Source organism: Triticum aestivum, chromosome 4B (genome assembly GCF_018294505.1).
Source record: "Triticum aestivum cultivar Chinese Spring chromosome 4B, IWGSC CS RefSeq v2.1, whole genome shotgun sequence".
NCBI classification, from domain to species: Eukaryota; Viridiplantae; Streptophyta; class Magnoliopsida; order Poales; family Poaceae; genus Triticum; species Triticum aestivum.
In genome coordinates, this window is record NC_057804.1 from 511,260,559 (window position 1) to 511,288,290 (window position 27,732).

At 43.7% G+C, this 27,732-nt stretch overlaps 2 protein-coding genes across 3 annotated transcripts; both read right to left on the reverse strand.

The window, feature by feature from the left end:
* Positions 1 to 15,547: 15,547 nt before the first annotated feature.
* On the reverse strand, positions 15,548 to 20,014 carry LOC123092978 (probable inactive purple acid phosphatase 1). Its single transcript, XM_044514851.1, has 12 exons — positions 19,649 to 20,014; positions 19,288 to 19,379; positions 19,064 to 19,130; positions 18,852 to 18,974; positions 18,514 to 18,606; positions 17,981 to 18,110; positions 17,692 to 17,773; positions 17,448 to 17,580; positions 16,785 to 16,990; positions 16,555 to 16,680; positions 16,116 to 16,425; positions 15,548 to 16,031 (listed from the first exon to the last, which is right to left on the reverse strand). Exons 1-12 carry the CDS (start codon positions 19,832 to 19,834, stop codon positions 15,726 to 15,728), a joined length of 1,854 nt encoding a protein of 617 aa, XP_044370786.1. The 5' UTR covers positions 19,835 to 20,014; the 3' UTR covers positions 15,548 to 15,725.
* Positions 20,015 to 20,267: 253 nt separating this feature from the next.
* LOC123092979 (protein RIK) lies at positions 20,268 to 27,229 on the reverse strand. 2 transcript variants are annotated; one of them, XM_044514852.1, is made up of 12 exons: positions 26,996 to 27,229; positions 26,573 to 26,789; positions 26,375 to 26,473; positions 26,242 to 26,276; positions 26,086 to 26,161; positions 25,028 to 25,156; positions 23,908 to 23,991; positions 23,610 to 23,703; positions 23,419 to 23,536; positions 22,674 to 23,133; positions 20,710 to 21,112; positions 20,268 to 20,620 (listed from the first exon to the last, which is right to left on the reverse strand). In XM_044514852.1, exons 1-12 carry the CDS (start codon positions 27,052 to 27,054, stop codon positions 20,565 to 20,567), a joined length of 1,830 nt encoding a protein of 609 aa, XP_044370787.1. In that variant the 5' UTR covers positions 27,055 to 27,229; the 3' UTR covers positions 20,268 to 20,564. The 2 variants fall into 2 exon arrangements, with proteins under 2 accessions (XP_044370787.1, XP_044370788.1); XM_044514853.1 differs by lacking the exon at positions 20,268 to 20,620 and having other exon boundaries at positions 20,847 to 21,883.
* Between the last annotated feature and the right edge of the window lie 503 nt (positions 27,230 to 27,732).

The window sequence follows — 27,732 nt, forward strand, 5'->3', positions numbered from 1 at the left end:
AAACGGGAGTTGCATAATCTCATAGTTACAGGAACATGTACAAGTCATGAAGAAAGCAATAGCAACATACTAAACGATCAAGTGCTAGGCTAACGGAATGGGTCATGTCAATCACATCATTCTCCTAATGATGTGATCCCATTAATTAAATGACAACACATGTCTATGGTTAGGAAACATAACCATCTTTGATTAATGAGCTAGTCAAGTAGAGGCATACTAGTGACTATATGTTTGTCTATGTATTCACACATGTATTATGTTTCCGGTTAATACAATTCTAGCATGAATAATAAACATTTATCATGATATAAGGAAATAAATAATAACTTTATTATTGCCTCTAGGGCATATTTCCTTCAGTCTCCCACTTGCACGAGAGTCAATAATCTAGTTCACATCGCCATGTGATTTAACATCAATATTCATATCTGTATATGATTAACACCCATAGTTCACATCGTCATGTGACCAACACCCAAAGGGTTTACTAGAGTCAATAATCTAGTTCACATTGCTATGTGATTAACACCCAAAGAGTACGAAGGTATGATCATGTTTTGCTTGTGAGAGAAGTTTAGTCAACGGATCTGTCATCTTCAGAGTCGTATGTATTTTACAAAATATTCTATGTCCACAATGCTCTGCATGGAGCTACTCTAGCTAATTGCTCCCACTTTCAATATGTATCCAGATTGAGACTTAGAGTCATCTGGATCAGTGTAAAAGCTTGCATCGTTGTAACTTTTTACGACGGGCTCTTTTATCACCTCAATAATCGAGAAACATCTCCTTAGTCCTCACTAAGGATATTCTTGACCGTTGTCCAGTGATCTACTCTTAGATCAAAATTGTATTCCTTTGTCAAACTCAGAGCATGGTATACAATAGGCCTGGTTCATAGCATAGCATACTTTATAGAACCTATGACTGAGGCATAGGGAATGACTTTTCATTCTCTTTCTATTTTCTGCCATGGTCGGGTCTTGAGTCTTACTCAAATTCACACCTTTGCATCACAGGCAAGAACTCCTTCTTTGAATGTTCCATTTTGAACTATTTCAAAAATTTATCAAGGTATGTACTCATTGAAAAATCTTATCAAGCGTCTTGATCTATCTATATAGATATTGATGCTCAATGTGTAAGCAGCTTCACCGAGGTCTTGCTTTGAAAAACTCTTATTCAAGTATCCTTTCATGCTATCCAGAATTTCCATATCATTTCCAATTAACAATATGTCATCCACATATAATATTAGAAATGCTACAAAGCTCCCACTCACTTTCTTGTAAATACAGGCTTCTTCAAAAGTCCGTATAAAACCATATGCTTTTTTCAACTCATCAAAGCGTATATTCCAACTCCGAGATGCTTGCACCAGTCCATAGATGGATCGCTGGAGCTTGCACAATTTGTTAGCACCTTTAGGATTGACAAAACCTTCTGGTTGCATCATATACAACTCTTCTTTAATAAATCCATTAAGGAATGCAGTTATGTTTATCCATTTGCCAGATTTCATAAAATGCGGCAATTGCTAACATGATTCAGACAGACTTAAGCATAGATACGAGTGAAAAACTCTCATCATAGTCAACACCTTGAATTTGTCGAAAATCTTTTGCGACAATTCTAGCTTTGTAGATAGTAACACTATCAGCGTCCGTCTTCCTCTTGAAGATCCATTTAATCTCAATGTCTCGCTGATCATTGGGCAAGTCAATCAAAGTCCATACTTTGTTTTCATACATGGATCTCATCTCAGATCTCATGGCCTCAAGCCATTTTGCGGAATCTGGGCTCACCATCGCTTCTTCATAGTTCGTAGGTTCGTCATGGTCTAGTAACATAACTTCCAGAACAGGATTACCATACCACTCTGGTGCGGATCTTACTCTGGAAGACCTACGAGGTTCTATAGTAACTTAATCTGAAGTTTCATGATCATCATCATTAACTTCCTCACTGATTGGTGTAGTAGTCACAGGAACAGATTTCTGTGATGAACTAATTCCAATAAGGGAGCAGGTACAGTTACCTCATCAAGTTCTACTTTCCTCCCACTCACTTCTTTCGAGAGAAACTTCTTCTCTAGAAAGGATCCATTCTTGGCAACGAATGTTTTGCCTTCAGATCTGTGATAGAAGGTGTACCCAACAGTTTCCTTTGGGTATTCTATGAAGACGCACTTCTCCGATTTGGGTTTGAGCTTATCAGGATGAAACTTTTTCATATAAGCATCGTAGCCCTAAACTTTAAAAAATGACAACTTGGGTTTCTTGCTTAACCACAGTTCATATAGTGTCGTCTCAACGGATTTAGATGGTGCCCTTTTAACGTGAATGCAGTTGTCTCTAATGCATAACCCCAAAACGATAATGGTAAATCAATAAGAGACATCATAGATCGCACCATATCCAATAAAGTGTGGTTACGACGTTCGGACACACCATAACGTTGTGGTGTTCCAGGTGGCGTGAGCTGTGAAACTATTCCACATTATTTTAATTGAAGACCAAACTCGTAACTCAAATATTCGTCTCCGCGATCAGATAGCAGAAACTTTATTTTCTTTTTACGATGATTTTTCCACTTCACTCTGAAATTCTTTGAACCTTTCAATTATTTCAGACTTATGTCTCATCAAGTAGATATACCCATATCTGCTCAAATCATCTTGTGAAGGTCAGAAAATAACGATACTTGCCACGAGCATCAACACTCATTGGATCACATACATCGGTATGTATTATTTCCAACAAGTCAGTAGCTCGTTCCATTGTTCCGAAGAACGGAGTTTTAGTCATCTTACCCAAAAGGCACGGTTCGCAAGCATCAAATGATTCATAACCAAGTGATTCCGAAAATCCATCTTTATGGAGTTTCTTCATGCGCTTTACACCGATATGACCCAAACGGCAGTGCCACAAATAAGTTGCACTATCATTATTAACTTTGCATCTTTTGGCATCAATATTATGAATATGTGTATCACTACGATCGAGATCCAACAAACTATTTTCATTGGGTGTATGACCATTGAAGGTTTTATTCATGTAAACAGAACAACAATTATTCTCTGATTTTAAATGAATAACCGTATTGCAATAAACATGATCAAATCATATTCATGCTCAACGCAAACGCCAAATAACATTTATTTAGGTTCTACACAAATCTCGAAAGTGTAGGGAGAGTGTGATGATGATCATATCAATCTTGGAACTATTTCCAACACACATCGTCACTTCACCCTCAACTAGTCTCTGTTTATTCTGTAACTCCTGTTTTGAGTTACTAATATTTAGCAACCGAACAAGTATCAAATACTCAGGGGGCTACTATAAACACTAGTAAGGTACACATCAATAACCTGTATATCAAATATACCCTTGTTCACTTTGCCATCCTTCTTATCCACCAAATATTCAAGGCATTTCCGCTTCTAGTGACCATTTCCTTTGCAGTATAATCACTCAGTTTCAGGCTTTGGTCCAGCTTTGGGCTTCTTCGCGGGAGTGACAATTTGCTTGCCATTCTGCTTGAAGTTCCCTTTCTTTCCCTTCGCCCTTTTCTTGAAACTAGTGGTCTTGTCAATCATCAACACTTGATGCTCTTTTTTTGATTTCTACCTTCGTCGATTTTAGCATCACGAAGAGCTCGGGAATCGTTTTCGTCATCCCTTGCATTATAGTTCATCACAAAGTTCTACTAACTTGGTGGTCGTGACTAGAGAATTCTGTCAATCACTATCTTATCTGGAAGATTAACTCCCACTTGATTCAAGCGATTGTAGTACCCAGACAATCTGAGCACATGCTCGCTAGTTGAGCGATTCTCCTCCATCTTTTAGCTATAGAACTTGTTGGAGACTTCATATCTCTCAACTCGGGTATTTTCTTGAAATATTAACTTCAACTCCTGGAACATCTCATATGGTCCATGACGTTCAAAACGTTTTTGAAGTCCCGATTCTAAGCCATAAAGCATGGTGCACAAAACTATCAAGTAGTCATCATATTGAGCTAGCCAAACGTTCATAACGTCTGCTTCTGCTCCTGCAATAGGTCTGTCACCTAGCGGTGCATTAAGGACATAATTCTTCTGTGCAGCAATGAGGATAAACCTCAGATCACGGATCCAATCCGCATCATTGCTACTAACATCTTTCAACACAATTTTCTCTAGGAACATAAAAAAATAAACATATGAAAGCAACAACGCAAGCTATTGATCTACAACATAATTTGCAAAATACTACCAGGACTAAGTTCATGATAAATTAAAGTTCAATTAATCATATTACTTAAGAACTCCCACTTAGAAGACATCCCTCTAATCCTCTAAGTGATTACGTGATCCATATCAACTACACCATGTCCGATCATCACGTGAGATGGAGTAGTTTCAACGGTGAACATCAATATGTTGATCATATCTACTATATGATTCACGCTCGACCTTTCGGTCTCCGTGTTCCGAGGCCATATCTGTATATGCTAGGCTCGTCAAGTTTAACCTGAATATTCCGCGTGTGCAACTGTTTTGCACCCGTTGTATTTGAACGTAGAGCCTATCACACCCGATCATCACGTGGTGTCTCAGCACGAAGAACTTTCGCAACGGTGCATACTCAGGGAGAACACTTCTTGATAATTAGTGAGAGATCATCTTAAAATGCTACCGTCAATCAAAGCAAGATAAGATGCATAAAGGATAAACATCACATGCAATCAATATAAGTGATATGATATGGCCATCATCATCTTGTGCTTGTGATCTCCATCTTTGAAGCACCGTCGTGATCACCATCGTCACCGGCGCGACACCTTGATCTCCATCGTAGCATCGTTGTCGTTACGCCATCTATTGCTTCTACGACTATCGCTACCGCTTAGTGATAAAGTAAAGCAATTACAGAGCGTTTGCATTTCATACAATAAAGCGACAACCATATGGCTCCTGCCAGTTGCCGATAACTTCGGTTACAAAACATGATCATCTCATACAATAAAATATAGCATCACGACCATATCACATCACAACATGCCCTGCAAAAACAAGTTAGACGTCCTCTACTTTGTTGTTGCAAATTTTACGTGGCTGCTACGGGCTTAGCAAGAACCGTTCTTACCTACGCATCAAAACCACAACGATAGTTCGTCAAGTTAGTGTTGTTTTAACCTTCGCAAGGACCGGGCGTAGCCACACTCGGTTCAACTAAAGTTGGAGAAACAGACACCCGCTAGTCACCTGTGTGCAAAGCACGGCGGTAAAACCAGTCTCGCGTAAGCGTACACGTAATGTCGGTCCGGGCCGCTTCATCCAACAATACCGCCGAACCAAAGTATGACATGCTGGTAAGCAGTATGACTTGTATCGCCCACAACTCACTTGTGTTCTACTCGTGCATATAATATCAATGCATAAAACCTTGGCTCGGATGCCACTGTTGGGGAACGTAGTAATTTCAAAAAAATTCCTACGCACACGCAAGATCATGGTGATGGCATAGCAACGAGAGGGCAGAGTGTTGTCCACGTACCCTCGTAGACCGTAAGCGGAAGCGTTATGACAACGCGGTTGATGTAGTCGTACGTCTTCACGATCCGACCGATCCAAGTACCGAACGTACGGCACCTCCGAGTTCAGCACACGTTCAGCTCGATGACGATCCCCGGACTCCGATCCAGCAAAGTGTCGGGGATGAGTTCCATCAGCACGATAGCGTGGTGATGATGATGATGCTCTACCGGCGCAGGGCTTCGCCTAAACTCCGCGACGATATGACCGAGGTGGAATATGGTGGAGGGGGGCACCGCACACGGCTAAGGAACGATCCTTAGATCAACTTGTGTTTCTTTGGGGTGCCCCCTGCCCCCGTATATAAAGGAGTGGAGGGGGAGGGCCGGCCCTCTCTATGGCGCGCCCTAGGGGATTCCTACTCCCACCGGGAGTAGGATTCCCCCTTTCCTAGTAGAACTAGGAGCCCTTCCATGTAGTAGGAGTAGGAGAGAAGGAAAGGGAAGAGAGAAGGGAAGGAAGGAGGGGGTGCGGCCCCTCCCCCTAGTCCAATTCGGACTAGGCTTTGGGGGGGCGCGGCCTGCCCAAGGCAGCCCCTCTCTCTTTCCCGTATGGCCCAATAAGGCCCAAAACTTCTCCCCGGCGAATTTCCGTAACTCTCCGGTACTTCGATAAATACCCGAATCACTCGGAACCTTTCCGAACTCCGAATATAGTCGTCCAATATATCGATCTTTACGTCTCGACCATTTCAAGACTCCTCGTCATGTCCCCGATCTCATCCGAGACTCCGAACTCCTTCGGTACATCAAAACTCATAAACTCATAATATAACTGTCATCGAAACCTTAAGCGTGCGGACCCTACGGGTTCAAGAACTATGTAGACATGACCTAGAACTATTCTTGGTCAATAACCAATAGCGGAACCTGGATGCCCATATTGGCTCCTACATATTCTACGAAGATCTTTATCGGTCAAACCGCATAACAACATACTTTGTTCCCTTTGTCATCGGTATGTTACTTGCCCGAGATTCGATCGTCGGTATCCAATACCTAGTTCAATCTCGTTACCGGCAAGTCTCTTTACTCGTTACATAATGCATCATCCCGCAACTAACTCATTAGTCACATTGCTTGCAAGGCTTATAGTGATGTGCATTATCGAGAGGGCCCAGAGATACCTCTCCGACAATCGGAGTGACAAAACCTAATCTCGAAATACGCCAACCCAACATGTACCTTTGGAGACACCTGTAGTACTCCTTTATAATCACCCAGTTACGTTGTGACATTTGGTAGCACCCAAAGTGTTCCTCTGGTAAACGGGAGTTGCATAATCTCATAGTTACAGGAACATGTATAAGTCATGAAGAAAGCAATAGCAACATACTAAACGATCAAGTGCTAGGCTAACGGAATGGGTCATGCCAATCACATCATTCTCCTAATGATGTGATCCCATTAATCAAATGACAACACATGTCTATGGTTAGGAAACATAACCATCTTTGATTAATGAGCTAGTCAAGTAGAGGCATACTAGTGACTATATGTTTGTCTATGTATTCACACATGTATTATGTTTCCGGTTAATATAATTCTAGCATGAATAATAAACATTTATCATGATATAAGGAAATAAATAATAACTTTATTATTGCCTCTAGGGCATATTTCCTTCGATATAGTCCCTGAAGATTTTGGTTTAACACATGGAAGACGACCTCTAAAAATGGATTTCTTCAAGTGAAGAATTTCGTGATAAAATTGGTACAGCCTTTGAAGAAATTGATGCGAAGACATTGAAGCTTGAAGAATTTGGTTTTCATAGTTTCTTTCTTCTTATTTGAGTCATAGGAAAAACAATAATGTTAAAGGGGGTCTAGGAGAAACATATTTCACATTTCCAAAGTGATGCTCGAACCTATTCAACCCCATACAGAAAAGCCGCTTTGAGTGAAGCCGTTGGAAATCTCCAGTACAGCTGACGCATTTGCTAGCGACAATGACAAAGTACATCTGGTCGCTGACGAATTTGTTCACGCTGAGGAGTTAGGAGTTCTCTAGTGTGATCTGCCTAAACAAGAGGAAATTGAGTGCCCCAACAAATTTGGGAGTTCAAATTCCGGCCGTTGCTACACCGCGTGCCAGCTGTTGAGTGGATCCTTATCTTGAAAATGATCGAATTAGAGAAGGGCATTTATGGCATTTCATGCCGGGTGCCCCTAGCTATAAATAGCCCCCCCTCCCCCCATAACCACTAGTCGGTTGGCTGCTCTGAGAGAACTTGACACTTGTCATAAGAGAGCAACCCGTCCTCTGATAACTTTGAGAGAATCCTAAGTGAGGAAAAACCCAGAGCCAAGCATCACTAAAGAGATTGATATGTTTGATTTGACGCCTGTTAATTTTGAAGACTATCATTCTTCTAGACGGTTAGACGTCAAGTTCTAAGTACACCAAGAGTCATTGTGGTCTGCCGGTGAACTAGTCTGTGAAGGTTTTCGAAGTCTACGTTGAAGACTTACCACGAGTGATTGGGTGAGGTCTATAGGCCTCAGCTCAAGAGGAATACAGTGAGGACTATGTGTCCTCTGAGTTGTGGCTCAGCCGCCTCAACCAGACGTACAATTGATACGGCAATTGGAACTGGTCTACCAAATTCCATTATCTTCACTGGGCCAACCTGGTTTCAAATTCCTCACCCTCTCTTACATTATTCCACTACTAAAGAATTTGTGATCTATCCTCTAACGAATTTGAAGTGAAGAATTTTGTCACGCTATCTTTCATTTCCTCGGTTCATATTCTTCATGCTTGTATGATTGTATGATTGCATGTTTTCACTCTTACGTATCCTGATTGCATGTACTATGATTCTATGATGACTTAGTTTACCTTGCTTTTCTATTTCTTCACTTTGATCTTCGTTAAACTCTTCAAAGTTTGATGATTTTCTAATAATCTCCCATTCACCCCCCCCCCCCTTGGGGGATAACCTGCGCTTTCAGTTGTTCAACCAGTGTCTGGCCGGTCCTTTGAGCTTTAGTGGTAAGTACTTGATGGCATGGAGGTCGTCTCTCGGGCCATGTGAATGTGGAGAAGAAAGTCTTCGATCCACATGGTTGGGTTTGTTGTCCCGTCATATTATTCAATGTTCATGAGTTTAAACCCTTCAAGGAACTGATGTTGCATCACTTCATTTGTTAAACACGTTGGGTGTGTGGCCCCCCTGACCCGGGCCACATCATGCCGGAGATCAGCTGTCATCCGAACACGATGCTGCTCCTGGGTTCTGTCGTTTCTATCATGCCAGGCTTGGTATCCGCCCCGTCCAGTGAGGGTGTGCCCTCCAGATCCGCAGATGGATCTTGTCTGGCCTGCTTTGGTGGTTAAGTCGTGTCAAAGGTCATATGGGTCTTCTGGCTGCGTTGGCTCCTTGCCTCTTCTGCGAGGGGGAGCGGGTAGATGCTCGGCTTCTCCAACCTTCATGTCCCATCCTCTAGGGGGCGGTCTGGCTGGTTGGCCTGAGTACGTCTTGGGGATGTGGGCTCAAGGGCCTCGTCGTCGAATTCTGGGAGCATACGTCGTCGTGGGTAGCTTATGTTTTGGTCCTGGCATCCAATGTCATAGCCCTCTTCGGCAACTAGGACTTTAATCTATCACTGAGGGTATCCTGCTCAGCTTTCAACTGCTTCCGCTTCTTCTTCAGCCTTCGGGCAGTGGCTATAAGTCGTCGCTTGAACCGTTCTTGATCCAGCGGGTCTTCGGGGACGATGAAATCCTCGACTTCAAGGCTGACCGCCTCTTCGTATAGGGGAAGGTAGTTGTTGTCCCCGGAGTCATGGAGGTCCTCGGGCTTATACTGGTCCTAGTGTCCCTCTGAGCCATTGAGGTGTTGCTCGGGGGCAACGGGGCCGGCAAGGTCTTCCATGTTGTCCAGGGTGTCATTTTCTTCGGTACCCATGTTGCTTTCCCTACCCTTACGCCCCTTGGATTATCTGCGCTGACGTCGATGTTTGGGCGGCTCCTCGTCGGGCTTATCGCCATTCTTTCTGGGGGTGTTGTCGTCGTTCTTCCCAATGGTGTCATCGCCCTTATCGTTGGGGTGTCCAGCATGTAGACGTTGTATGTGGAAGTGGTAGTCCATTTTCCGGTGTTGGGAGTCGTTGGGGAGTTTGCCCTATAGGCCATGGCGTCGATGTCCTCTTCCATGTCCTCGGCCTTCTCAGAGGCGTAGTCCAGCATATCGGTTAAATCCTCGATAGTGGCTACCAAGTGGGTGGTGGATGGGACGTAAAATTCCATGTGGCCCGCATCTGGTCTGACCTGATCATGGGCCGAAGATAGTCTGTCTATGATGCTTATTGACTGGATCTAATCTAGTGTCTTGTTTAACAGCGAGAGGTCGGCCAGATTCGTCTTGTGGCGCCTTTCGGAGTTAGCCTCCGATGTGACCGCATAGAGGGCATTATCAGGCAGGGCTGACTCCTAGTTTCCAAATTCAGGGGTCGGATTCGAGCTCAAGTTTGGATCCAAAGTGAAGATCGCCCCGGAGGCGGGGTGAGGAAGAGGGTCCGAAGTTGAAGCTTCGGGATTTGCAGGTTCCTTAGGTGAAGCTGAGAACCCAGCAAAGATAAGATCGCCCCGGGCGTCAGTGACGTACTCTAGGCCGTCGAACCTGATTCCCTATTCAGGGGCGAAACTGTCGATTTGGTCCAGATGCCAGTCGAATTTGTGTGCAGAACGACGCTGCCGAACGTGAAAAGTTGGTCGGGGATGAAGATGTCCCCGGTGCGGATGCCATCGCCGATGACTAGGCGAGCCATTGATCCTTCGGCGATCCCATAGCGGAACTCTCATTGAAAGCACCAATGTCGATGTCAAAACCAGCGGATCTCGAGTAGGGGGTCCGAGTTGTGGATCTTGGATCAATGGGGAACAGGAAACATATGGACAATATTTACCTGGGTTCGGGCCCTCCCTAAGAGGTAAAACCCTACATCCTGATTGATTATATTGATGGGTGTATGATGATTATAGAGTCGATCTACTACGAGATCAGATGAACTAAACCCTAGATGAGTAGAAGGATGGTTCTTCTAGCCTCTACGGAATAAACCCTCTGGTTTATAAAGACACCAGGGGTACCTAGGGTTACACATGGTCGGTTATCATCATAGAACAAACATGTCGATTCTTCCATCTTGACTTGGAGGACACATCAAGGCTTCGAGGTTTCCTTTCCGAATACGGAGTCGCCTTATAGCTCGGCCTTCCAGCAATAGTCACAGAACGACCCACATGTCCGGCCCGTAAGAGGTTGCCAGGCAGCCCGAGGACCCCCTAGTCCAGGACTCTCTCACCTAGGCTGGGCCGGCGCCGGCGTTCATCGATCTCACTGGTCCCGGGGAGGAGGACGTTGACACGTAGGGCAGCACGCTGATGACGCATATTTTTTTTAGTTTTATTAATATTTAAGTGAACTTTGGCCGGAAGCTTGAGCTGTCAATTCAAACTTATTTTTCGCCTGCGTATGTACGAAGTTTTTTTATAGCCGCTCGTAGATTTGGGTCTACCATCCGTTGAGTGTACCTGTCGATCTAAATGAAAAAGCAGACACGAATGTCCGCTTGACCGACTCAAGCGGTCAAAAGACGAACAAAGCACGCGTCCGTCTGAGTCGGCGCGTTGAAGTGGCTCTAAGTACACATATATTTTTAGAAACCACGTAAGTACACTTGATCAGTGTGTGATAGCATAGGAGAAAGGCTGAAATCTGTCGTGAAAACGGAATTGCACAGCCAGATCTCGGCAGGAAAGCACACGGTCGCGAGAACCAACCATGCGAAGGCCAGCGCACCAGATCGCCCCAGCTTGCACCCCCCGCGTACACCCCTCCGCCAATCTATTCACACCCGGACGAGAACGACTGAGCGAGCAGCACCGTAGCCACGCGCATGGCGGCCCCACGTACTCGGCAGGATCGCCAAAAGGCCACCGCCTTCGGCCCACCACCGGGTACTCCTCCCTCCCTCCAAGTTGCCGGACGCGCCAGGTGTGCCGCCGGCGCCGACCGCGCCACGTTTCCCCAACAGTTAAAGGCGCCTACAGGGTGGCCCAACGGCAAGTGGCGAGGCAAGTTGCCCCACTTGACGCCGGCAAGTGGCGAGGCAAGTTGCCCCACTTGACGCCGCCGCCGACGACGTGTCGATCCGTCACGGGTCGCATCGCCACGACGTCAGCCCGCGGGTGCGGTGGGGCAGGAGGATCCCGGTGGGGCTGGGCGGCGACGCGTCCATGTCTCGCACGCAGGAGCGATGGCTGGCTGGCAAAGGGAAGGGGAGTCGTCGGACGAACGGGGCTTTTGTGGGCGGCCCGGCGAGGCGCGAGCTCCGGCCTGATTGGATCGACGGTCACAGTCGTGGAAATAAAGCCTGAAAAGCTTCTCGTCTCGCCGGATCCACCTCAGCCGATGGCGACACTGGCTAATCAGGCGATCTAGGATGGCATCCACTCCAGTTAACATAAAAAGTTGATCCAGGATGGTGATGGCTAGCTACCCGGAAATGGGAAGAATGGCGATTGCCAAGGAAAACGAGTGAAGTCGCTAGTTATCAGTATGATGGCTGGTCCTAGTTTAGTAGTAGTAGTAGTATACGAGCCCACATAATTAATCTGCACTCCAGGTCCCACGTCCTCTGCCTTTCTCCGCCAAAAGCTTGTGGAGACTTTTCCTTCTCTATACCTTAATAATGGCGGAAGGGTTACTACCCGCAAAAAAGAAAAAATGGTGGAAGGGTTACTATTTTATATGCACTGTTACATTACATGTTACAAACATCATTACTTTTATTTGTGATTGGGCGGTACTGTTGGCGACGTGCACATGCACTCGCGTGAAGTTTTTGTTCGCCCAACAATCACAGTGGCATACTGCTATAGTGCTAATGGCTGACGTTGACAGTACATACAGCGTTGACAGTGCCACATATTACGTGTCGCTGTTTGTGCTTTGGCGCGGACATTATGGCATCGCCGTAATTACCTTGTTTCAACACATCTAATCTTTCAAAATTTTAGAGGTTATCTACAGAGCCACCAGTTTAATTTGTACCTGGTCTACCGCCCTTAGTGTCAAAGGCAAAGAATCCCAGAGAGTAAGAGATGGGCACACGTTTTTTCTTACTCCGTGTTTGTTTTCTATTCAGAGAGTAACTTTTCGTGGATGAGTGCGGCTAATCTGCACCCGAGCTCATATGCTCCCGCATGAACAGTAAAATCGAAAAAAAAATTAAAAAATTCCAATTTTTTTAAGAGAAACATTGACAAAAGTTTTAAGTGCCTGCAAAAATTCGTCATGAAATCACATTCCTAGAAGGCGTGGCAAAAAAACAAAAATAGTACTCTGAAAAAGCTACTTTCAAACACATTTTGAAGCACTGAATTTGTTTTTTTTTTGCCACGCCTTACAGGAATGTGATTTCATGATGAATTTTTGCAGGCACTTAGAACTTTTGTCAATGTTTCTCCCAAAAAAAATTGGAATTTTTTGAATTTTTTTCGATTTCTTTTCGGTCTTACTGTTCATGCGGGAGCATATGAGCTCGGGGTGCAGAATGAACTTTTCGTGGATACATCGCATATACGCACCCCCCGAGCGCTAGCGCACACTATATGGGTTTTTTTGTGAGAAAGCTTCGGTTCTATTCATCTTCAATTATGACAGTACAACAAACATCAGAAATAATAAAAATTGCATCCAGATTCGTATATCACCTAGCAACGACTACAAACACTGAAGCGAGCCGAAGGCATGCCGTCGTCATCGCCCCTCCCTCGTCGGAGTCGGGCACAACTTGTTGTAGTAGACAGTCGGAAAATCGTCGTGCTAAGACCCCATAGGACCAGCGCACCAGAACAACAACCGTCGCCGATGAAGAATAATGTAGATCGAAAGGATTCAACCTGAAGGCACACGAACATAGACGAACAACAACCAGATCCGAGCAAATCCACCGAGGATAGATTCGCCGGAGACACACCTCCACACGCCTACCAACGATGCTAGACGCACCATCAAAACGGGGGCTAGGCGGGGAGACCTTTATTCCATCTTCGGGAGCCGCCGCCGTCTCGTCTTTCTGAGCAGGACACAAACCCTAATAAAATTCAAAGAAAGAACTAACAACAAAGCCCTCCCGCCGGCCCTTGCCAAGATCCACCGCGCCCCCATGGCCCTAAGGCTACTGGAGACGAGGCGGACCTGCGGCGGCGCTGGCGAGAGGCACAAACGCTAGATTTGTTTTGGAGGAGTATTTTATAGAGATGCAAAAATAATAACACTATATGGGTTGACCCATTGCAGGGTTTTTTTTTGTGTTCTTTCCTATCAGTTTTGGGAAGGTTCTACAACATTCCATGGACCCTATTACTGTGTGTTTTTCTTTGTTGGTTTTATAGTCTTTTATTTTTGTTTATTTTTTCTTATTACATTTTTATATTCTTGAACATTTTAAAAAATCTGAGAACATTTTACAAATCCACGAACATCTATTGTAATTTAGGAACTTTCTTTCAACTAGTCAATGTGTACGTGCAATGCACGTTAATTTGGAAGTATATTAAATGCACGCGGATATTAAGTAAGATATTATTTGCGTGTTATTATGTGATTAGCACTATTTTTAGAATGAAATTAACTGCACGCTAAACGTGTTGAGCGCTCGACATTGAAGTAGTCTAGGTCGTTGGATTGACATGATTTGATGGTCGAGATTAATTGGATCTGCCCCTTTGGGTCTTTTTATATTCGTATAGATATAGGAATATGTTTCAAATTTTCGAAGATGTATTAAAATTCGGAAATATTTTTTTAATTCGTCAATACTAAATCTGGGCACACTTTTCAGCTCGGGGGCATTTAAAAAAATCTTGAATATTTTTGAAAACTTGCAAAAAAATTAAATCCATGAACATTTTTTGTTGTTATTGAATAACTTTAATGAATTGTTTTAAATAAGGGACCATTTTAAAATATGGGAACACTTCAAAACATTCATGAACATTTTTTGAATATGTAATTTTAATTCACGAACGCTTTTATTTTTGTAAACATTTTGTTGAAGATTCACACCTTTTTCAAAAAGTTTGGATGTATTTTTAATAAAAAATCCACTGAAATAAAATAAAATTATTCGGAAAAATTGCCACACAATATAGCTCGCAGGTAGTCTGGCTATCTCGCAATGGGCCGGCCCACTTAGTGCTTCAATGGCTAAACGTGCGTAGGGCGAGAGGAATTGATGAGACGACCAGGAAATATTGGGAGCATTGTCTCCACAAAAAAAAAGGAAATGTTGGGAGCTACTTTGTGGAGAGATCCCGGCTTCCAAATGCCAAAATCATTGTACTATTGTAGTAGCAGTGGTAGTGGGGAGTGCTTGATTTAAGAACTATGTGGTACGTTTGGTCACTTTTCTATGTAGATGCTTTTGGATGAACTATGTTGCTTTTTGGTTTACATTTGCATCAAAATCTTGACATTTGGAATGTAGTTGAAATGTAGGCATTTCAAACATCAAGATCTGACCAAATATGATGTTAAAATGAAATTGAATGAGGATTATACATGCCAAAGGATGAGAGAAATAGCAAAAAAAAATGATTTGAGTTAAATTTCATGGATGGGCTAGAAAACACACTCCCAAGATACCAATGCCCGGGAATTTTCGCCAACTAAGTTTTGGGACGAGTTTTTGACAGCCAAGCTTTGGGGATCGATTAGGGATGCCCTGACGAGTTTCTTCTTTCTGCCCTTCTATTGCCATCGACATCCGAAACACCTCTGCATGTGCTTCTCGGTCATCGATGAACACTGCATGTCTATCCAAGTTTGGAGAGAGCAAAATCGCATCCAATGCTTGTAGTTGTTGCTAGGTGATACATGTACTGTCATGATGTTTGATGAATATAAATTGAAAGTTTTTATTTTTTAAAAAAAAGAGATGCTCTAATGACGAGTTTTTCCGTCTGCTGTCCTGCTATTGCCATCGAAATTCAAAACACCTCCGCATGGGTTTCTCGGCCATCGATGAACAACACTGCATATCTATCCAAGTATCATCACGAGACCAAAATTGCGTCCATCGATCCAACAACCAACACAACCGAGCGGCAGCATACAGAGCGGTGCTAAGACGCCATGGTGGTGCTGGCGCAGTTGTCGACGCCGCAGGCGAGGACGTCGCGGTAGTCGCGCGAGACGGTGAAGCTGTCGCGCACGCTGCCGTCCCTGCTCCGCTTGTACTCCATGAGCAGCGTCGTGTGGTTGAAGGCCGTCAGCTTGGCGAACCCGTAGTCCAGGTCCTGCGCGTGGCTCCACCGCGCCCGCTCCGCCGTGTACTCCGCCAGGCTCGCCCCGCCGCCGCCCACCACCACGTGCGTCGTCGCCGTGAACGCGCCGCTGTACCGGTCCGACCCCTTCGCCACGCACACGTTCTGCATTCTCGCAAGGCCCAGCCGTGAGCTAGCGTGAGGACACCACGGCCACAACCATGGACACAGAGGAGGCTAGCTGCGTACCTCGTATACTGGGCACGTTCGCTCGTAGCCGTGGACGTGGCCGTACATGGCGATGTCGACCCTGTACTTCTGCCAGAGGAGCTGGAGGCTCTCCCTGCCCATGGGCTCCTCCGTCGTCCCTTCGGCGCCGTAGAAGGTGGCCGACGAGTACCCCAGGACGCGGTGGGCGAGGAAGATGAGCCACGGCTGCTTCTGCCGGTCCACGGACGACAAGCAGTGCTCGATGAACTTGTACTGCTCGGTGCCTGGCCGCCAGTCCAGCTCCGTGTTGGCTATGCAGAACCGGAACATCCCGTAGTCCGTCGAGTACCTATACAGAAGATCGAAGGATCGGTGATCATGAGTACCGACTCTATGAGGAGCTTCAAATGTGATTGGAGACATGTTCAGGTTTCATGTCATATCCTGAACAAATTCAGGGAAGGAAATGCCAGCCTACCAGAACTGCTCACGGTTCTCTGCTGGCACATAGAACATGTTCTGAGCTGGCACGCCGCATTCGCCGCCCGAGTCCAGAGTCCCATAAAAGGAGCCTGATCCAGGCCAGTCTCTTTCGTGGTTACCGCTGCAAAGACAAATCATCAATATTATCAGAGAAGAACGGAGCCTACTTTGCTCCATCTTGTTTTCAGCCCATTTTCTATTGTCAGTCTCACTCAGTTGGAGTACCTTGCCACCATGTAAGGTACAGTAGAGGCAATGGGTTCAACTTGTGCAGTGAACTGATCCCACTGTGACAGATAACCACTGGCGTAGCAGATGTCTCCGATATGCATCACCATATCGATATTCTTCAAGTCCTTAACTAGCTGGTAAGTAGTGTTGATCGAACCACGCTCAAAGTCATTGTATTCATTTGAGCCATCAATCTCGGCCTGAGCGAAAAGTTCAATTGTCAGTTTTGAGGCCAGGCAGAACAAATAAGCTCATCAATTTCTTCCTAACTATTTCTCTTGTATTTACGAAAAGTAGACCACAATTAATGTTCTTATTTTACTTTTTAGTACTTGTTACTTTAACTCAACATGGTAAAACTTATGATATGAAGAAAACAGGTTTTTGCTAAGCCTAACTTTAAGTACAGCATGGATTTGACAAAAAGGACTGATATTCTTAACAACAATAAAATGCACATTCTTTTATTATATATTCATAGTTCAACTTGAATGCAGATAAGATGGACCACAAATCAACATATGCTAAAATGGCTTCTGTCATGCCAACACTTCCATAGGCTAATCAGTAATCTAATAATTCTACCCCATGCTCTTACAGCTTTATTTTACTTTAAAATTCGCAGAAATCATACTGGTGAAGTGTCATAGAACTCGCCTTGCCCAAATCTCCAAATATGACAACACGTTGCAAAGAATCCTCCCCAGGATAGGGAGGCGCTTTGAAGCTGTTCTGATGACCCCAAACAATTTGACCATTGAATAGCCAATGGCCAATCCTGTACGTGTACCTGAAATTTGCACTCATCTGTAAATCTCCCAGGTGCTTGCATTTGTACAATTGAATAGCTAATAATAGGAGCACATGTGCAAATAGGCCAAGCTTATGAACACTTATTTACTTAAGATTAGGCCATAGGTCCTTGAGGAAACTTGTATGTATGAAACCAGGATCACGCCATCCAACTGTCCTAGCAGGCGGGCCTGTTGTAAAATCATAATAAAACACTATGTCATATGCCTGATGGGGTTAATCAGAAGTTATGTCAACTGTGTTTCATTCAGAACTATGCCATGCTATAAACAATAAGAACTGTTCGGCAATTATAATCTTCTTTCAATACAATCTTTTGTTTTGTTTCAGACCTTATGAAGATGTTAGTTCCTGTATATATGGTAGGAATTACTGACCACACATAGTGTCGCGACTGAACGTAAGGGTGCCTGCAGGAGAAAGGATTTGGATTTGACCCTGTATGCCCCATTCAACAAACGGTGTAGCCTCCTTGGTACTGTATCCACTTGTCCATGTCACTGTCATCTAGCATCAAGTCATTTAACATCAATCAAGATCCTGAAAATATGGTACGGTATAATTCACAGAAGTGCTAGGCACATATTTCTTCAAGAAACTTCAACGACAAAGAACAATTCTGAACATAAAACCTACAACTACTACCCTAAATGAGAACTATCTGAAAGACATTAAATTCCTGTTTCTCTCGCCATGAAATTCCAGCTCCTTTCTGTTGGCTAGCCGATAGCTTTTATTACAGAAATGGCCAAAGGAATAAGCTAGATTTCTCATCTATTTGCATTTGGTGTTCTTTTCTCCTCTTTTTTTTTTTTTGCGAGAGGTGTTCTTTTCTCCTCCATAGGTCACAATATACAATGTTCAGTTTATACCAATTCATTAATGAAAGATTTAAGGAAATGGTACTTACTTCATCCCAGGACTTTCCTTGTGCCAGGCGTGGGTACACAGGAGCCTTCGGGTTTGCGAAAGTTATGCTATTTGAACGTGCAATAAGCTTCGGCTGTTATATTTAATATACAAAAGATGCAAACAGCCATGTTAGAACAAACAGTATTTAACAGTCATGGTCTCAGAAAAAAAAACAGCATTGACTATCAATCTACCATGCACAAAATCAGAGTGATCACTCTTCAACTCTTTCCCCCAGAAACAATGAACGGTGTTCAGTTTCAACTTCCAACACCCTGTAGTTCAGTCTAGAGATCTGAGCTCCTATATGAACAAACAAGAAGCAACTGTACATACATTTGAGAGGCCTCCAGAAAACAATGCGAATGATATATCACTCCTCTGATTAATTATCTGAAGCCTCAAGGACCCCTTTCCAGTCTTTGCATAGTCGGCCGTCGTGTAGTTTGCATATTGGAACTGCCAAAAATGATACCTCATTATTCAGCATATGTTAAAAATGATCCGAGGTCACACACGGAGGAAGAATCACGGAGAATGACACCAACCTTAATAGGAGCCGTGCACAAAAGGGGGGCCTCGACCCATTGGTTCTCCGACGGGCAAATGGAGTCACTGATAAATCCAACAAAGGAATCTGTGAGTGAGCAAGTGCCCAATCCATCTAACTTTTCTGCTCTCTTAATGAAGCCCTTAAATTCAGCAACGAGAAGCAGAGAAGAATAAACTGTCATACCAGGGGAAATCACACTAGTCAAGATGTGCATCTTACCTGAAATTAGCAGGGGAAAAGACCCCAATCCAGTCATCCTTTGACGGCTTGGGGTTGTTAAATCCGATGGTCACCCATTCTTGGTCCTGCCCCTGTAACAAATGCGGTGCAGCCGATTAATCTTATCTGACAGTGCATCGACTGCTTCAGTCAAACGCGGCCCTTTCGTTCTCTTCTCGGTCATGCTGTCAATTCGAGTTTCACTGGATATCTATCTATCTATCAGCAGCTACAATGGTACTGGTACTGATGCTGATTGACCAAATTTAATTCTGGATAGGACCAAAATGCTCAAGCTCTGCACCTCGTGCGCATGGTGCTCGCGGGGCGGGAAGAACGAACGATGGTGGGGAAAGCTCACCTGCAGGCCGAGGAGGAGCGGCGAGACGTCGACGGAGGCGCCCGGATGGATCGCCAAGGTGGCCCGGTGGATGCCGATCTTCGACAGCGGCTGCTCGCCGCCGGCAGCGGCCAACACGGCGGCGCTGAAGGCGACCAGCAGATGCACCAGAGCCGCCACCATCGTCGTTCCCGGCGGCGACTTCATCCCTGGAGCTCACAAACCACAGCAGCACAATATATATACTGATACTAATAGGCGAAGCGAGTCAATAGTTTTATGTAGTAGCAGAATATCAGCAGATGGCCCGAGGAACGAGTGACGTCTAAGCTAAGCCATAGACAAGAAAGTTCAGACGTTCACAAAAGGAAGAGAGGTCAAGGTGAGATAGTTTAGGTGCCGTGCCATGTGTTCAGGGTCGCGTAAAACTTTCTTTATCCGTCTTGGAACTGAACTGTTTCGTGTCGTGTCGAACTCGTATTCCAAACGGCAAACAGAGGCTTAGGTCGGACCTGCAATTCAGCTCATGGGCAGCCCGTAGCCCTTGCAGGTTGCCACACCTTATATTGATTATACACAGTTTATAATACTACAAGGTACTAGAACAATGCTAACAGCACATAAACACATAGTATCAACATATTGAGAGAATACTCAAGGAACCATGCTCATTGCTACTGTACTGCTTCAGATGGGAAAATCACGTGTATCCAGATCAGGGGTATCTGTTGACCTGATAACATTGATACAAAATGACAAGCTCAACGACTTGTTGCGTTGAGAAAATGCATCAGGACAGGTAAACTAAGGCTGTCTACCGGCATTTCCAATTCACAGCACTAGTGTTACCAACAGTACAGTTACATTACACGATCATTCTCGCACCGACCAAAACGGTTTCTGCACTCAACTGGGAGATGTATTCCCTCCAGGCACGCTAGTCGTCGTCGTCATCATCATCATCCCCATAGTCCATAAGCTTCAGCAGAGTGTCTGAAAGTGGATGCAGAGATAATATTAAGCTTGCAGAAGTTAGATTAGCTCTATACAGAAAAGGTTATATCATGGTGCTCCTCTATTACCGGAAACAGATGTACTGCTTGGCTTTTCCTCTTTAGGCTCCTTCGGAGGCGGTGCAGCAGAACTCGCGTCCAATGATCTCGGAGGCGCCAGCAGCTCCTTTAGAGCTGAATGCCTGTTCTCATTTCTTAACACTTGATTTGAAGGGAACTTAGGTGGTGGCGGAGGCATGCTCCTGGGCGGTGGGGGTGGCATGCTATTGAGATATGGCAGTGACATGTTCTTGGGTGGTGGTGGTGGCGGCGGCATGCTAGTGTATACAGATGGATGAGATGGATGTGGATCTTGTGGAAGTATCCTACTTGATCCAGGCTGAACTTTCATTGTAGCTGCAACCGATGAACTGTTCATTTTACCTAGATCATCTAAACCTGTCTTAACAAATTTGGACCCCTGTTGTGAGTTCTGGAAACATGAAACAAAAACACTTTCCCATCAAATTCCTTTGCATTGAATTAAATTAAAGCATATTAATGGTAAAATGCAAAAGAAGGAAGAAATCGGCAACTACTGTCCATAAACAGCACCACCAGTGCATAAATACATGAATTATATCGAATTACAGTACAAGTAAACATAACATATGGAAAACCATTAATCATGCCGACTTAGCAAGTTGGGGACGGCAATGTTTGTACAACTAAGAAATAAAGAAATATTCCCTATAAGTGTCTAATATAGCCATTTTGTTCTAAACAAAATAGTAAAATAATTTTGCACATTTATAAAGCGGGGCGAAAGCCTTTTTTGGTATAGGTGAGTGTGACTAAGCGAGCAAGTTTTCTAAATGCAGAACTGTAGGCATTTTCTCAGAGGAATAAAGTGGGGCTTAACCAGATTAATACCAATACCTATTAAGAAAACTATATCAGCCGAGAATGCCATATGTATGCTAGCGATGTTAATAGTCATTTGTTGAAGCGTATGGTAGCAATGTTAATTGCCATTTAATGAAGTCTACATGCTGGCAGCAACAGGTTGAAAACAATGGTACTTTGCATTAGCAACAAGAAAATAGAAGCAATCATCCAATTCACAAGCAGAATAACCCTGCATATCTTATCAGCAAAACACCATCACGATTGCAAACTCCAACTTGGAATAAACCCTGTAGGAAAAAAGAACACATAGATCTATTACCACCCTGCGAGCTTCAGACATGGTCAGAGAAAATACCTGGAATGAAATTATATGTTAGAAGCAGATAAGACAGTCCAAAAATATGAATATGTGAATCTGGCAGTCATCAACTTACAAGTTACAATAGTTTTTAGCTATATGAAATGTAAAGTTCCCCTACATTGCAGGAACTGAAATTGCTTAATGAAAACGCAAATTTCACAAATCTATTTGTGCGGTCCTTTTCTAGTTTAAAACAAGCCAAATATAACAAGAAGTGGTATTGTTATTTTCAAAGTTTTCAAACTATTCAAGTGTGGTCAGCGTTATCAGATACAATATCCTATGGCAAACTGCAGAACATGCTATTTTGCACCAGAAACTCCTTAATAATCAAAAGTGTGTCTCTAGTTTAAACTCTGTAGGCGCTACAATGTTAACATCACTTTCTTAATATAACATGCTGAAATCACATTTAAAATTAGGATGATGCAAACATTTGCTAAAGATTTCATAAAATCAAGATATACAACAAACAAAACTCATACAGGTTCTCCACTAGCAATATTTGCCTTGAATTCGTGTAGATAAGACATCAGACAGTGATCTTATCAAAGATGGCACAAGGTAAGCTGGAAAAGGTGAGCCACTGAGAACAGTTCAGCTAGGGGTGGTAATGTGGGGATAGACATGGAGAGGAAGGGGCAAGCAGTGGGGTTGAATGATGGATGGGGAATTTTTCTGAGGGGTAGACTGAAGGCTGCAAGAGATAGGCTTGGAAGAATGTAGCTGTAATCAAATATCAAGTCCAAGATGTAGCAGTTGAATCAGTTCAAATAATCCGCACCTGAAGGTCTGCTGTTGGCAGTTCCTGGAATTTCCTCCTCTGTGAGCGTTTATCTGCCTCCAACTTTGCACTGGTGTTCACACTTGTTGCCATGCTTGCTGATGTGGATGCCACTGGAATAACCTGCGTTGTCGAAGATGAAGCATGCTTGAGTGTTAATGCCACCTGCTGCAATGGAGTTGCCTGGGGATAGATGTCTCCATAGCCATTGTAAAAAGCCCCACGATTTGCTGCTTGACTAGGATAGATCAGGTTACTGGGTGGGAGAATCCCAGAATAAGTTGGCGCCCCAGATTGAAGTGTCACTGAAGGGGCGGCTATGGGAGAAGTAACTCCAGTAGGGGCAAAGGAATGTGATGCTCCAGTTGACACACATATGTCAGATGTTCCCGAGGTGTGCACACCAGTCAACAGTTGCTGAGGAGGTGGAACAGCACCATATACTTTTGAAGAAGAAATTCTGTCATACAAAAAACATAGTGAGAATATATGCTAAGACATTTCTCATTTCTTGCTTCGCTGATGTGGTAAGCTAGATACTGTGTTAACTGGTACAAGTACATTAATAGTCATATTCTTACAGTATTCCAAAGGATAAACTGACAGAATCACAAGTGAGTTAATCATTAATCATAGCATATAAGTACAGTAAAGTATTGCATTATGCTAGTCAGCAAATCGATCCCACTGGTTTGGTAGAAATAGAAACTATTAAGGGGATTAAACCTGATCAAAATATACAGACCTGGAAGCACCAAGTTCCGCTGCTATTGTATCTAGAAGGTTTTCTGCTAAAACCTTTGCAGCTTCTAGGCTCTTCAAATGCACACCTGATAGGTGCATGTGCAGAGGTTGCTGTGATGCTGCAATAGACATTACGAGATAAATACAGGCTTGCAAGATACAAATTTCCAGAAGCTACTACAAATCACCAACCTTCAGCGTGACAGTTGCCAAGATTCCCTGAATCTTTTCCTCTTAGTACAACAGTGACCCCTGTTTCATTCATAATGTGATTTATGTACTGATCCTGCATAAACAAATCAGAAGCACCAGCAGAACAAGAACAGTTTTTCCCATCCAGATTGGGATGTCAGAGAAAGCATTCACAATTAGTTCTTTTTTCGACAAAGAGGAAAATAAAATAAGACTATTGACAAAAAAAACAGGAGGGGTATCAAGAATAACATGATTAAATTTAACCAGTGTCGCTTATTGTTTTCCAAGAACATACATTTGGTCCACGGATGCGAGCTGCAACATTCAATGATGGATCTGCGTCAAAACCCAAAAAGATTGAGGCGCTAAAAGGAACAGCCTGTGAAATAAGAAGGAAGGTGTTAATCTAGTAAGGAAAATTTCATTACATGGTAATACCATAACTATTTTACAGCTGATTCCCGCCTCCAAAAAAGAAGGAAAGACTGGAACTGTGCCATGAAAAGGTCCTAAATTTAGGACAGTGCTATGGGGAAGGTTCTGGTTTAAAATGTTAATTGTAAAGGTTAGGGATCTGATCCTAACCTAAGCCTTTAATATATCAATTTTTCCGGGTTCTTCAGAATCATGGATGGGATAAATGTATGAAGTCATCCATGAAACTGACAAAGCGTCAAATCCATCCACATATTTCACAGGAAAAGTTAAACAAATGTCATTGTGAATTAATTCAAAATGTTTTGTGCTTCTAGTTGCTCCTTTCTCGAATGTTCTGACACATTTCCCTTTATACAATCAATATACATTGGCTTGGAAGTCATAAAGTGTAATAATGGAAAATTACTTAATGAGATTTCCATCCTCCCTCTGTGAATGTGACCTAAACAGCAGTGCCACGATTTCGATGAAGGATCAACGCTTTTCTTTATTTTAAGGCTACCATTATTATCGCATATACATTCACAGCTTAATCAATTTTTTCTCGGTATTTTTTCATTTCACGATGCATCCTTTCCAGCAAAAGGAGCCAATGAAAGACCACAGAGCGATATTTCCCCAAACGATGCAATCTTTGTAAGTATTTAGCTGCATAACTTCTTAAGCTGTGTTTTCCTAATCAGAACATCTATTATCGGTACATACCCGAAAAATCAACACTGGAAATGATTACAGACTTACATGTACTCAGCAAACATTGTAACAAGCATCATCCATATATCTGAGTATTTAATGTTATACCAACACTTGCATTCTATCAATACAAATCGACATAAATGCAGGCAAAGGATGAATTCAGAAAATAATTAGACTGAGTACTATCAAATGCTGTGAATAACGCATGATGTACTGTTCTATTAGGTGTATTCCGTCCACTAAATTATCAAGTTAAGCAAACTAAGATATGAAGGAGAGACCTGTCTGCTGCTCTGGATAGAAGGGAAATTGGCTGATGTGGCTTCTGGCATTTGGCCATGTTTCAAGATGTCCTCGATCATTGACGCTGCAAGATCAACTGCTTTAATGCGCTCAGCGGTATCTTTTAGCTAAAGCAGGAAAAAGGTTAGTTTGTCATTATCTAACTATAACTAGAAAGTGGTTAAAAAATGCTGCTATGTGTAAGCCATTGTAATTGTTTAGTTCTATAGTAAAGAAAAATATGGAAGGGGAGCCTTGGCGCAGTGGTAAAGCTGCTGCCTTGTGACCAAGAGGTCACGGGTTCAAGTCCTGGAAACAGCCTCTTACAAAATTGTAGGGAAAGGCTGCGTACTATAGACCCAAAGTGGTCGGACCCTTCCCCGGACCCTGCGCAAGCGGGAGCTACATGCACCGGGCTGCCCTTATAGTAAAGAAAAATATGATAATAGCACTGAAATAATGAATAGAGGAAGTCATTACACAGATAGAGTGCACTGTGCCAACACAGGCATGTTGCATCCCACATCATCACAAGTTACAAAACTAGTATATTATCTTCAAATATTACCATTGGCACTACTACTGCTTCATGACAATTAGCACGAAAAGAGATATAATATGAGCGCCCTAACTAAGCAGAATTCAGACACTTATGAACTTAAGTCCTGACCCTTGCAAAGCAGTTACAGTTGAACAAATAACAGGAAATCTGAACTTGACAATTTCGAATTTTGAAATGATGGTAACCCATCAACATGTCTGTGATAGTGTTACTGAGTCCAATTTGACACAAAACGGAAAAACGACAAGGACATAACAGAACGTGGCGAATAAACCTTGCAACAAGATTGAACAGATATTATATAGCCCCTCGAAACAGTGATTAATAGTATTGTATTGGACTGTAAAGGTTGCAACATGATAATTTCTTCAGCTTCCAGAGCACTTTCCCACAGAAAGGTATGACTACGAAGCAGTTGAAGTTTACTCCAGCAATAACAGAAAATCAAAGAAGTGAAGTGGAACTTTAAGATATCATCGTGTGGGCATTATTTACCTGAGATCCTGCAGAGATATGTAGATAGAGTGGCTTCTCACCATCAGGCTGTCCATTAGGAGGATGGTATTTTCCCCTGGGCGGGTCAAATAAATATCAGAAAGGTATCGTCCCAAGTCAATAATGAGTGAACACCAATTGTGCATGTCAGGATACCTTGTAATGATGACAGTGCATGTGCATTGTTGAATCTGTTAGTATCAAGCAAGCGGTTATTACCTTTATTGTCAAGAAACCGATTTTCACAGAAGAACATCACGGCACGATTGTTTGGTTGTTACTGATTTACCTCGTCCTGTGTTTGCCGCTTCGTGAGCTTATATCGCACAGATGGATCAGCGTCATTTATAACAACTTCTCGTGCTATAAGCTCATCCGGTAGTTTTACCTGAGGCAACAAGAAACACGAGATACTAAATATGTGTGCCCAGATAATACATAGACTAGATTGCTCATAGGGGGGGGGGGGGGGGCATGGAAGACAGACCTGACTTAATTTCTGAATCGCAGCAGCAGCACTCTGAAGCACAGATGGCGCGAGCTGCGGTGGCAAAACATATGGGGCCGCAGGATATGCAGTAGTGCCAGGGTATTGAACGCCGGACAGAGCTCCGACGTTCAACACGGGCAAACCCGCCGCCGCAGCAGCAGCAGCAGCCGCGGCGACCAAGTCCTCTGCGGGCTGATCCCACTTCCTCTTCTTCCTGACAAGCAACCACACACGTTTCAGTCCAGCCCTCACATGGCGCAACTATGACCTCCAATGGAGAAATACGGGCGGCGCGATTTTTTTTATCAATATTTTTGCGGCCAACGGTGGAAGGAGGGGAACAGCGCTAGGCGCCGGACGGATCTCCAGGGTTCGGGAGCTTCGGGAATCGGAGAAGGAGCGGGGACAAGAGGCTCATACCTCTGCTTGGTCGCGGTTGTGGGCTCGTCGGAGGCCCTGGAAATGCGTTCCTCCGTCATGGACGCTCGGCCGCCGGCGGGTGGCCTCGAGGTTGGACGGACCGGACGAGACGGGCGCAAGGACGGCGGCGGTCGTGGGGTGGATGCGTGCGGCCGACGAGAAGACTGGATAGGGGTGCCGGATAGGGGAAACCCGACTTGGGCTGGGTAGGGCCGTACAGTAGTGGGCCCTATGGTTGGATTTGTGCCCACGGGGAGTAGACAGCAAATCTGGTTTGTACTGCTCTGGATTTGTCAACGAATTTGGATTTTAAGTTTTCTTCGAAAAGATTCACTTGGTCTTTAGTTCATCTTCGTCTCATTCTTTTTCCATACACTAGTTAATTGTTGTAGTGGGTTCCATATATTCTATTGATTCAATATATCAATCGTGTTTACCTTATACTTTTAGATCCTTGTGTAGCACTATCAATATTTTTAACCATTCTTCCTCCTCCACCCACTATATCTGCCCTTCCCATCCCCATCCCAGTATCACTCCACACGTCAATGGAACAACCATTTTGCAATCCCCTTCCACCTCCATCCACCAACACACTTTCATTTTCAAACACGTAACCATGTTGTTTAAATATACTCCCTCCGTTCGGAATTATTTGTCTCGGAAATGGATGTATCTAGAACTAAAATACGTCTAGATACATCCATTTCCGCGGCAAGTAATTCCGAACGGAGGGA

What these genes read in the sequence shown, in the direction of transcription:
- LOC123092978 (XM_044514851.1), bottom strand. Translation starts at nt 19,834, where the DNA reads ATGAAGTCGCCGCCGGGAACGACGATGGTGGCGGCTCTGGTGCATCTG. An exon ending in TTTCTGGAGGCCTCTCAAAT is followed by an intron (nt 18,607 to 18,851) that starts GTATGTACAGTT and finishes TAAATATAACAG; the next exon opens with CCGAAGCTTATTGCACGTTC. An exon ending in TATTTGGAGATTTGGGCAAG is followed by an intron (nt 16,991 to 17,447) that starts GCGAGTTCTATG and finishes CTTTTCGCTCAG; the next exon opens with GCCGAGATTGATGGCTCAAA.
- LOC123092979 (XM_044514852.1), bottom strand. Translation starts at nt 27,054, where the DNA reads ATGACGGAGGAACGCATTTCCAGGGCCTCCGACGAGCCCACAACCGCG. An exon ending in TGGCAACTGTCACGCTGAAG is followed by an intron (nt 23,537 to 23,609) that starts GTTGGTGATTTG and finishes TGTCTATTGCAG; the next exon opens with CATCACAGCAACCTCTGCAC. An exon ending in AAGCAGTACATCTGTTTCCG is followed by an intron (nt 20,621 to 20,709) that starts GTAATAGAGGAG and finishes ATCCACTTTCAG; the next exon opens with ACACTCTGCTGAAGCTTATG.